The following is a 13,201-nucleotide window of genomic DNA, read 5'->3' on the forward strand; positions in this document are numbered from 1 at the left end:
CATCTAACATTTCTATTAACCCTTTTATTTTCTCTAATTTGCCTTACTTTCCTTACACAAATGCCTAGTACCTTCCTAACATCATCCTCACATCCTACAAACATCTACCAGAACACCTTTACTCCACCCTTCTCAACCATATCTGACAAACTCTCTTCTTCTAACACTTCCCTACATTTCAAACACAAAATTGTTCCTATACCTTACTCTTTGCACTCATGCATCCAAACACACCCCAAAAAACCCTCTCCCTTTCAAACCTCTAACTCACCCTCCTCTCTCAGCTACCTTACAATCTCCCTCCACTGCATCTCCCTCACAATCTCCGGTGACATTCACCCCAACCCCAGACCAACTACTTACACAAAAAACACTAGCTCCCCTCCTTCTCATCCCCCCTCACACAAATCCCTCCACCTAGCCACATTCGATGCCCAAAGCCTTAGAAAAAAAAATCCTAACCCTGACATAACAGCCATTACTGAAACCTGGTTTAAACCTTATATACAAGACAATGAAATCTTTCCCCCAGGCTACCAAATTATTTGCAATGATAGACTTCACAAGAAAGGTGGTGGTGTAGCTATTATCTACTCCTCCTCGCATACCATTACCCCTTACACCAACAAGATCCTGACCTTTGCTGAAGCTGAAATTACTATTGGGCTACTAAAAATCAACCTCTGGCACAATCATTGACTGGATCTTAACTTCCCATCCCAATGTCATTACAAAGGCTGGAATCCTCCCAGACCCACTCAGTGACCATCTCCTAGCCTTCGCTGACTGTTTCCCCTCTCCCTCTCAAAAGCAACACCACTACATCCAAACCCACAACCTCTCCTTGTTCAACCCTCAGACATTCTCAGAATGTCTAAAACACACTGACCGGTCCCCCCTAAAAACCCTTCCCCTCAACAGTGTCATAACCTACTTTAATGACTCATTTCTAAAACTGCTAAACCATCAGGCCCCTCTTAGGACCAAGCACATAAAGTCCAATCCCTCCCTCTGGCTCTCAAAGGAAACTAAACATAAAATGCAGATAAGAGAAAACAATGGAAACAATTCCAGAGAAACAAACAACTCAACATCCTAATTGAATTTAAACAAATCCAAAAGTCCATAAAAAAGGGTTCAGGCGCCTAGGCAGCGAGACATTTCCCTGTGATACATTTGACTGGGGCCACATGAAGTGACATTCAGCTGCAGAGAAATATGGCTTTTTGCAAATTCCTTGTGGGCAAAGAGAAGCACACACTCCCATGCTCACAGCTTTAATAACCAAATGATTATTGGCAGAAGAAGTAATGAGTGTTGTGCTTAGTTTACAGTACATACTTATGTAACTACAACATGTAACAGTGTGCTACAGCATGGAGGAAATCCTGCAGGATACTGTAGTCACATTTATGCTCCAGTATGTGTTTTAGGTAATGTTCCCTAGACACTGTGAAGGGGGTAGTGGTCCACACACTCCAATTATAAAAGCACTGCCCATTGTGCACTGCATTTTTACTGCCACTGACATGCCCTCTGGCCAGCCTGCTGCTGATGCCTGCCATATTGCCTGCTGTCTCATGTTCCCTTAGGAACCATGGACATTGTTTTCCCCCTGTGCATTTGGTTACTTAAGTTGTGGGTATGGCAACACATTCTTCTTTTTGTATACAGGGAATTTGCAAACAGCCATATTTCTATGCAGCTGAATATCACTTCAGCTATGTGTCCCCAGTCAAATGTACCACAGGGAAATGTCTTGCTGCTTAGGCGCCTGATCATGTAAAAAAACTTATAACAAAAGATTGCAAAGACTATTACCCCAAGCTCCAATCTGAGCACTCATCTAACCCAAAAAATTTTTGGGACTCCGTCTCCTCCATCCTATTCCCTGGAAATAAAGATGACCCTTGTCCCGAGCCCAACCTTACAGATCTTGAAACTGCCACTCAGTTCAACACCTTCTTTGTGGAATGCATAGATAACCTCTCCTCCTCTTTCCCTCCCCCCCTCCTCCCCCATCCCTACTTACCCCCACTTCCTCCCAGCTACAGCTCTCCCTCCCCCACTTTTCACCTAAAACCCATTCCCACAATTAAAATAAAACAGTTGCTCATCAAACTGAAACCCTGCCGCAATGCTCCTGATAACCTACCTTCAAACTTCCTCAAACTAGCTGCAGACAGCATAGCCTTTCCCATTTCTTTCTTAATAAATAGATCCATGCAGGAATCCTATGTCCCATCTATCTGGTGCCAAGCTTACATCATTCCACTCCATAAGGGTGGCATAAACACCAACACTACAAATTTCAGGCCTGTTGCCATCCTCTCCCCCCTTTCCAGAATATGAGAAAAAGTTATCCCCTCACAACTAATGCCACACCTTACACAAAACAACCTCCTCACCTACACTCAACATGGCATCTGCCCTTGTCACAGCACCATGGCTGCCTCCTTTCCTTTCTCAAAACTATTAACCTAGCATGTAACTCCAACAAATTTGTCTCAACCCTATTCCTTGACATATCTAAAGCTTTTGACATAATCTCCCACCCCCTAGTCCTATCACAACTCTCCACTCTACACCCCTCTCCCTCCACCATTGCCTGGTTCTCCAGCTACCTCTCTGATTGTCAACAAGCTGCACAATGGAAACCCTCCACCTCCCCCTTCTTACCGACACCCGCCGGAGTACCCCAAGGTTCTGTGCTCGGTCCCCTCCTCTTTAACATATTTATCAACAACTTCCACAGCAGCATCCCTGAATCCTCTCTCATACAGTATGCAGATGACTCAACAATTATCTGCTTAGCTCACTCCCCATCTGAAGTTCTCTTCAAAACTCAATCTGCCTTCTCTAAAACCGAATCCTGAATGTAAAACCATCACTTGGCCTTAAATGCTACAAAAACTAAATTGATGATATTCACACCTTCTAGGAACAATACTATTGATAAAAAAACTCTTCTCCCATACTCAGCCAAACCAACTCCTCCCTAGAAATTGTATCCAGTACCAAACTACTAGGCATTACCATTGATGAAAACCTAAAATTCGACATCCATATTCACTCCGCCATAAAAAAAACCCCACCAAAAACTAGGACTCCTCTACAGACACAACCGCTATCTCAGCCCCTCTACCAGAAAAGCCTTAGCCTCCTCGTACCTTTTCCCCTTTATTTTGTATGGTGCACCTCTGTTAACCAACCTCCGGCTCGGCCTACAAACTTGAGTCCTGCTACCATAAAATAATCAAATTCGCAACCAATTCTAATTACTCTACCCACCACTGCCAGTCCTTCCTCTCCCTGCAATAGCTCAAACTCCCCAACCACTTGAAATTCCTTCAGCTCACCAATGCCCACAAACTCATCTTCAATCCTTCCAACTGCCCATTCCTCACTACCACCTTAACCCTCTATATTCCTAAGTGCTCTTTCCGATCAGAAAACCAAAATCTCCTACAAGTCTACAAACTCTCACGTCCCCCAGGCCAACTTCTGCTATCCTACTACATAGCTAAATTATGGAACACTCTCCCTCCCTATTTTCGCAATATTCCTAATCATACCAACTTTAAATCTTACTTATTCTTGCATCTATACTCAAAATAGCATGTCCATGTCACTCTCCTACTTAAGTCCCTCCATACCCTCTCATTACTACCAATTCACCCCACATTTCACTACTGGACAATTCTCCTACTGCACCTGGATGACCTTATTTGATAACGTTATTTCTAGACATCCAACATTTCACATCTACACTCCATTATCTGGATCTCTCCTCTCAATGACTGTTTTATTACCCAGTCTGTACAATACTGGTTGCCCACCACAAGAATTATGTTATACTGCTCTGTATGTTTATGCTGTATTATGATGCTCTTTACATGTATGCATGTTATGTGAAAATCTTGTAGTATATTTCTTGCATATCACTGATATATTTATAATTTGTAAGTTTAATTGTTTGTAACATGTTATTTGGAGTTTTTCTCCCTGGGCCTCCACTGAAAATGGGCTCTTCTTGGCCTAGTGGACTTCCCCGGTCATCAAACTGAAATAAATAAATAAATAATATAGCCTGGTGAGGTAATATTATTTTGACAGCCGAAGTCTAAGAAAATAGAACAAGTATAAATCCTTCTGACTTCAACAGTTGTAGCAATGGTTGTTGCCTCCTTATTTCACTCTTTTGTAAAAATGTGTTAAAAATAGAAAGAAAACTGTGAATGTTCAATCTTAAAATTGGACTATATAGTTGTAGACTCCATCTACTTTGTGCATCACAGTGTTTGAGTAAAGACTGTGGTACACTTACACTATACACTGTTATTTAATGACTCCTGGAATGTGGATTAGGTTTATAGGTTCATAGGTGTTTACTAGGCCAACGACCACAAGGGCCTTTTTAAACATAGCGATGCATCTCAAATTTCTGACAAGTTCTGGTACCCTTGATAAGCATATGTTTGGAGGGTGAAACATTTTACAGGCTGCCTGTGTCCATTAAAGACATAGGTGCCAAACCAGGGATGAATTTCCTTTTCCCCATCCAGTTGTCCAAGTTACACTTGAATTGGGTTAAGGCTGAACTCTGTTTCACATGGGTGAGGGGCCTGTTCCAGAAAAAGGGTAGTCTGTGGGAATAATACCTGTCACTCTAGTGGGTACTATTTATATCACAGGCAAGGTTTAAGACTTTAGAATTGATAATTCTGGTGCTGTGGATATGCAACAGGTGCATCAGAGTGGGGTCTGACAATGCCTTATAACCCATGCAAAGGTCTCCCCTCAAAAGTCTGTAGGAGACAGAATACAGGGATAGGGACTTGAGGTGGTCTGCACAGGACATGTTACATACGCCCTGTATTCTTTCAGTGAGGAACCTCTGTGGATGTGCCAATTGTTGGATATGCCTGGTTGGGTACATACTAAAGGGAGCATTGTACTCAGTGATAGGTCTGATGAATGTAGAATACAATGGAACAATGACTCCACTGGACCTAGATGCTATACCTTTGTTTATATGCTGCACAGCATGAAATGATTTAATTTCTACTGTAGACGTGATTGTCAAGGGTTAGATTACTGTCTATGTTTGTCCCCAAGTCCCTGATTACTGGGTCAACTATTAGGTGTTTGTTGTCAATATGATAGTTACCAGGGATGGATGACTTCCAGAAGAATATTATGTATTTCTTAGCATTTAGTTTTAGTCCATGGGTCTGGCAGCAGTTGTTTGTCTGTCAGCCTTTCCTGGAGAATATTTATGTCAGTGGATGATTCAGTAACAACTCCTAATTTGTAATCATCTACAGATTTAGTCAGCCAGAGAGAACTGACATTGGCCTTAACTTCAGAGAAGTAAATGCTAAAAAGGAGCAGTCTCAGGACCAATCCCTGAAGGACTGCACTTGTGACTGGCCTCTTTGTAGAGAGTTCTAACTTCCTGGGTGCTGTCTGTGACCCAGCTGTCTATCCACTAGGTTACATAAGGGTTTGTACCTAAACTCTTAAGTTTGTCAACAATGGCCAAGTGGGGGATTGTGTCATATGTCTTGGCCAGGTCAAGGTAGGCAGTGTGAACCATTTTACCCTCATCCATTGCTTTGATGAACTTCTCAAAGAAGTCCACAAGGTTGAGTAGGCATGATCTGACCTGGATGAAACCAAACTTGGTTGGGTCCAGTGTCTGGAGATTTGCTATGTCATTACTGATCAATTCCATGATAATTATTTCCATGGCTTTGCATATGAGACTAGTGAGACTTATGGGTCTGTAGTTTCCAGGGTTTGTAGATGTCCCACCTTTGGGCAGAGGGATGACTGTTGCTGTTCTCCATTCATGAGGTATGAAGTCTGTTTGGAGGCTACAGTTATATAGCAATTCCAGAAGGCCTGCTAGATCATGTTTCATGCTGTTTAGAAGGCATCCTAGGATATTGTCTGGGCCCATTGATGTAGTCTTATTGGCCTTAGAGAGAGAATTAAGGACCTGTTCTTTACTGATAGCAGGAAGAGTTATTTTTGATGGTATTTCCTCAGGGAAGGTTGATGGGGAGAGAGGGGTAAAGTTGGAGCTGAATTTGTCAGCCAGTAGGTTTGCTATATCTTCTGGCTAAGTATAGGTGGCTCCATTTACAATGCGTTTTGCACACAATTGTGTATTGCCTTTCAGGTTGTGGACAAAGCTAGAGAATGTCTTTGATTGTCCTTGGCCTGAGAGGCTACATTTACCTCAAATTTGGCTTTGGTGGACTTTATTTGGCCTCTGAGTTGTTTGTTTAGTTTGATGAGAGTGCATTTATCCTGTTGGGTGCTGCACCTCCTAATTTTTGCCATGATTTTTTTCCTTCTTACTTCACCAACACTTGCTTTCAGACCAAAGCTGCACTAATGGAGTATAGTACCTTGGGCAATACACCCATTTTACATTTCTCTGCTACACTGATTGCTTAATGACACTTTGTAAATTAATTTGTTCCATTTGTTAACATAGGGCCAAAATATTACATTGCTATATTAACACGCATGCTTTTTTATAAAATTTCTGTGAAAGCCCTATCACTGTACTCTGTATCATACCGGCTACTGAGTGGTGACCTTTGCCTGGCCCACAGAGCATTGACCCTGCCCTAATGGAAACACTGCACATCCACAAATCAAATGGACAATAGTAACTCACTCTATGTATCCCAACCAACCTGTGACATTAACAGAACATGCTGGAGAGACAAATATATCTTCCAGAGGTTGCCGGTCCTCTGGAATAAGCTCCAGCTCTATATGAAGCAGAGCTCCTCAATGACCTTATTTAAGTGCAACCTTGACAAATGGATAGGTTACCATAAATTCACCCCAGGGGTGGCACCTATGTCCCTCATGGACAGAGGCAGTCAATGCTGATCATAGAATCGCTCTGCTAACAATGACCATTTATCTATGGCCAATAAGGGTACTAGGGTTTTTACATGGCTAGGCTTTTAACGGCCATTGGGCCTAGTAACCTCCTATGAACCTATGAACCTATGGATTAAGCACTCATTACATCATGACAGCACACAAAGTTTATAAAAAGCATGTTTATTGATATATCAACCTAATAGTTGAATATTTCCTTTAAAAATTGAAGAGTTTTGACAGTTCACAAGCTGGCATTATGTCAATCCCAAACTCACAGCATAGAAACTGACTGAAGAGTCTATGACTCTATTAAAATAAAAAAAGAAATGCATAATTTCATAGTTTACAAGCTGCCTGTAGTTGATCTGATCATGGCTGATTAATGACAGCTTGCAATATGTCAAAATATCCTTTTTATTTTACAAATATTTGTAGGCTATTCACTTACTTTCTCTGCCATATATAAGGAATTGTGTGCATTATTATGTAATGCCAGCTTCTAAACTATCTAACTTATGGTAGCATGCACCAAATGGCTCTCCATATAAGATGGCACCAGAGGTAGATGCCCATTTGCCCCGCTTTTCCTACGGCTGTGACTCTGAATTGCATGGCAACTGTTGAAGAAACTATTTCATGTAATATAGAACAACTAGCAGAAACTCTCTGATGTAATATAGAACAACTAGCTGATAAAACATTTCCTTAGCAGTATCTCCAAGGCTGAGTAAGTTATGTTGTGGGTACTATGGCACAGTGCCAAAGGCAACAGACTTCAGCCTAGCTATATCTTCTACAAACATGTTTGATACCAGAAGACATAACAGTATGGTGATTCTGAGCAAGTCAATAAACAAGGGTAGTGCATCCAGGCCATCGCTAAAATTAGTTGCCTGTGTATGGAGAATTTTATGCCTTTAGCTAAAACATTTGTAAAAGTACAATTCTAGAATTGATGCCTTGCTTATCTAAATATTCACTTTTGACAAGTATGTGAATCTCAGAAACAGATGAATGTTTTACAATGGTTGTCTTATAATGGTTTGGAATCAAAGCAACTGATATTTATTTGATACCCTATAGACCCGAACTGGATGCATGCGATGCTCCGGATAAATATCCCCAGCTGTTTCATGTATTGCTAGACATAGAGGTAGAGGCAGCAGATAAACCTCTGGATCTGACCCCACCATGGGAACATTTTGTAGCAAAAGATATAATTCCCAACATCCTCTTTTCATCACATCAAGAGCATCAGGATGCCCTTTCATTAGAAGGTAAGTTTCTGAGATTATGATCATTCAAACAAAATAATTAAGTCATCTACTGCCTTGCAGAATAGTGAAACTTAATTACAAACTGTTACACCATTTGAGTCACTGTGTTCATAAATACTTATCCTCATAGATATACTGGATACACAAAGAAAGAAAAAGAAAAAAAGCAAGAACATGTTTACACTGACTAATATATCAGAAGTACAGCTTTTCTTTGTAATTGTGACATATTGTGTAAGACTCTGAAAACAGAATTAGGAACCTTGAGTTAAAGAAAACACTGAATAAATACTTGGAACTTAAAGCTGAAGTCTTCTGAATAAACTCTCATATCCAATATGGCAGTATGTAATTGCTTGTTTTGTATCAGTTGTATGGGGTAAGACGCATCCCTGTGAATGGTAAGACAAGGCTATGCTGATTTGTCATTTACCACAGCCTGCGTCAACTTAATCTGGTTTGGCATATGGCATTGCTGCCACTCTCCTGCTTGTGGTATGTGACAGATATTTGGCACAGGATACCATAGTATGAAAACTGATGTAAAAAGCACCTGAGAATATGGAACTAAATGGAACTATGGTAAATAAATTTGAAGCACTGTCAGCAAGCCTGCTTTAGTGGAGACTTTAAAGACATCATTATATTTTGAAAAACTTTCATAACTTGCATCATTTATACCATATAAGTAATTATATATCTAAAAAGATTTTTTTTCTTTTTTGTTCTCCTACAGGCAGACCTCCAACAGGGTCACATCAAGACAATATAAAGAATGTGGGTCAGCAAGGTGCATTCTTTTCCTCTTTAAACTGGCAAGGTACTTGAATCATGATATTTAAACATCAGTATGAGTGTGTATTGTTACTTTCCCAACGTGCAAGGCTTTCCATGATATTCTCTGCATTTGATATTAAACAGAATTCCCAGATTAAACAACTGTAGTTTGAATCTAGACTTTGCAACACCAAATCATTAACAGAATATGTTACTTGTTTTATGTGCCAAGCTTGCTTTTATAAATGCTTGTGAGCCATGATTCATTTTATACATATAATAACAAATCTTACTTGAATTCCTTTAATAGGTAGAAATCAGAACCATTTCCAAAAATTCAGACAATGAAAGTAATGTTATGGAATTTGAATTATTATGCATCAGTAATCTTGTTTACCACTACCATGGTGCTATATAGTAATCAGAGTTCTATTGTCTTTGATATTTTGCAGAAATTACAATTATTTGGTTCAGGATATGGACATTTAACTGTAATGCAAATCCTGGAATTAGTTCTGATCAATCTATTATGAAAATATCTTATTTCCATTCTGAATTCACAATAAAGTAGACAAAGGGAAATACTTTAGTTATGCCCAAACCATGTATTTTCTTTTCTTTCATTGCATGCTGGCCTCAGAAACAGTTATATTATTAACAGGTAGTGTGATGGGTGTAACCTGTTAAATGGGGTGAGAATGGGGATGGGGCTGGATCTTGTACTTACATCATAAAAAATTTACTTCAATACTGTATGGTTTTGTACTGTATAGGATGCATAATTCTCTATAAGGTAATATTTTGTTGCATGCTCCTGCAGGACACTCAGTACATATTCTCTTTAGAAGGAAGTCTTGGTAAACATCTCATAGAGGCTAGAAGCACACATATTTTTACTTGTTTACTGAGAATCTTGTCAAGCATTGAAATCTTACATGGTGCTACCACTACCATGGTGCTATATAGTAATCAGAGTTCTATCATCTTTGATATTTTGCAGAAATTACAATTATTTGGTTCAGGATATGAACATTTAACTGTAATGCAAATCCTGGAATTAGTTATGATCAATCTATTATGAAAATATCTTATTTCCATTCTGAATTCACAATAAAGTAGACAAAAGGAAATACTTAAGTTATGCCCAAACCATGTATTTTCAGAGTTCTATCATCTTTGATATTTTGCAGGCCACCATGCAATGAAAGAAAAGAAAATACATGGTTTGGGCATAACTAAAGTATTTCCCTTTGTCTACTTTATTGTGAATTCAGAATAAGATATTTTCATAATAGATTGATCAGAACTAATTCCAGGATTTGCATTACAGTTAAATGTCCATATCCTGAACCAAATAAATGTAATTTCTGCAAAATATCAAAGATGATAGAACTCTGATTACTAAGACTTTAAACACATCTCTCAATGATCCTGAATTAAGCCAAAGGCTATAAATTTTTTGTACTCTGTGATTTATTTAAAACATGACAGAGCAGTCTGTGATATAAGAAACAATTAAACAATAGACAAGCTAGCTTCCAGAAGTGAAGAAATATTAGCAGAACTGAAAAAACATATTTTCAGACATAAGGGTGTATACTTGTTATCAATAATTTATGTGTTTGGATTTACACAAATATAATCTGCTCTTTAAAAAAAGAATAGCTGCAAACATCAGGAATTACTTTACTGTAAAACAATTTAATATGAAATCAAAATCTTTATATCCAGGAACTTGTCTTATTAGTCACTGCAAATGGAACAGCTGCGAATCCTGCAATGGTGCTGTTTGCTACTTTTCTTGTGTCACTGGAAACAAAGCCTCAGATGTATACAATTATTTTTCTTTTCTTGAAGAGAAAAAATATAAAATATCAGCAATTAGATTTAAGTTCAAGAATGTGTCTAAAAGAGTATGCTATGTCTACATGATTTGTTCTCTACAAGGGCACACAATCCTTTAGAGACTTTAGACACGTCTCTCAGTGATCCTGAATTAATCCAAAGGCTATAAATTTTTTGTGCTCTGTGATTTATTTAAAACATGACAGAGCAGTCTGTGATATAAGAAATGATTAAACAAGAGACAAGCTTGCAAGAGAAACAGATGTGACCTAACAAAAGCTGTAAATATATGCAAAGCAAGTGAAATTATAAGTACACAGTTAAAAGTAAAAAAATGATGAAATTATATTGTATAATTTAAAATTTAAGTGAAATGAAAATAAAGAATGAGAAATAAAGTGAGAATGGTATAACAGTGAAGAATATGAGGAAGACAGCCACAAGCAGTTCAGAAAATATTTTGCAGGTGATGTTCAAGGTTTATGCACTGGGTATGCCTACAAGCATGAGATGAAGCTTTGGAATTTGTGGAAGACAGGAACTATTAAAAGATGTGTTAAAGAAAACACAACTATGGTGAAAAGAATGTTCATCCCTTTGAATACAAACATGAAAATCAGTTGTTTTTGCCACTACTGAAGTGAAAATATTTGATAACTAAGAATTAATAAACAAAATGATGAATTTAAACTAAACACAAGTGCAGAGTGCAGCATTTTTTGAGCAAGTGCTTTAGAAGCATGCACTCATTGTTAATATTTGCAAGGCATCAAATAAGTAAGCTAATACAGTAAAATAAAATGAGAAGTAAATGATCCTGTTGCAAATCACAGTACTTAAATATGCAAACTAAATAAACATGTTAGGTAATTTAGCTTGTGAAAATTAGGAATGGTTAAATGAACTCACAGTGGGAAATCTAAGAGTGAATATGTACAATAACCCCATAGCACTATCACTGAGACACCTTGAATATCTCCAGAGCCATATAACAGATATTCATGACTATGTTGATTAATTTGTGAGTTTTGGAAATGTGTCAGAAAAATATCCTATAGATATAAATACTGATATTATTTCATTGTGTCATGTAATTTGCAAGTTTAAGAAATGTTCCTGGAGCATATCATACACAAATAAATCGTGATGCTATGCTAGTAATGTCTGCCCTATGAAAAATATCTTCATCTTTCAAGAGTAAAATAAAACAGAAACTAAAGTGAATATATAGTTAAGATGTCATTAATAAGCAGCAAATGCCAACAGAATGTGAGAATACAATAGTTGCCAGTGAAAAGCAAGACAAGATTCATGCTTATATTCATATGCAAGATCTGCATAAAGCAATTAAAAGTGAGCATTATCCACTGCTTATACTTGAGGAGGTAGTCTCAGTAATGCCAATTTCTAAGCTGTTTTCAGTACTTTCTGCAAACCAGGGATTCTGGCAAATAAAAGTAGATAAAAAATGCTCCAGAATGTGTACATTTAATATGCCATTTGGAAGGCACATATTACTTGTATTTCTTTTCTATTTCATTAGAACCAAAAGGATTCCAAAAAGTAGTGACACAAATAATTGAAGGCTTGGGCGGTGTAGTAAACAGAACTGATGATCTATTAGAGACCTGTCAGACAAAATAAAAGTGTGACAAGCAATTGATACAATAGTAAATTACCTAAGATGACAAACTTTTAGTATAAATAAATGCAAATGTAAAATAAGAGTGATGAATCTATAGTCATGATTCAGAAGGATACTGCAATCACTGCTACATACTGTTGTGCCCTGTGCTATGACAGTTATATTCTGTGATTCAGAAACTTGAATGAGTGTGTCTAAAGGAGTAACATCCCATTAATGTCCCATTATCAGACCTATTTATCAAATACTGCATAGTTAGAGCTAACTGTGCTAATGTTTCCCCAGCAACCCCTGCAGTGTAGTAGCACAGACACCTATTAACATGCATGTGCACAGATACATACACACACACACACACACACACACACACACACACACACACACACACACACACACACACACACACACACACACAAAATGTTTCACAAAATTGGTTAATGACATTTCACTACAGTACGAGCAACCAAGTCCTTGACTTCAGTGTAACATAAATCAACCCTCCAGACCAGCATAACACATGAAAAACACAATCACTGGTTATGCTTAAAGTAGATAGCAATAGCTCTATGAAATTACTCTTCAAAAAGCGGATCCCAATGAGAAGTCATCAGGGATACATACATACCTACCTTTATTCTAATAAATAAATGACCAAACACAAGTTTTTGAAATTGAATTAATAAAACTGTTTACTGGAAATATGTTATGATTTGAGGAATTAAATATACAGACAGCTGTTAAAATA

General features: G+C 38.1%; 1 protein-coding gene across 2 annotated transcripts in view; it reads left to right on the forward strand.

The window, feature by feature from the left end:
• DNAJC6 (DnaJ heat shock protein family (Hsp40) member C6) overlaps window positions 1-13,201 on the forward strand; it is a 953,450-nt gene that overhangs the window by 561,561 nt on the left and 378,688 nt on the right. For both annotated transcript variants that reach the window (XM_044085567.1, XM_044085566.1), the window contains exons 10-11: window positions 7,996-8,189; window positions 8,926-9,009. In XM_044085567.1, the coding sequence (XP_043941502.1) occupies window positions 7,996-8,189; window positions 8,926-9,009 (278 nt within the window). The remainder of the gene's footprint in view (window positions 1-7,995; window positions 8,190-8,925; window positions 9,010-13,201) is intronic.

Source organism: Protopterus annectens, chromosome 10.part0, assembly GCF_019279795.1.
Source record: "Protopterus annectens isolate FY-2018-M chromosome 10.part0, PAN1.0, whole genome shotgun sequence".
NCBI classification, from domain to species: Eukaryota; Metazoa; Chordata; order Ceratodontiformes; family Protopteridae; genus Protopterus; species Protopterus annectens.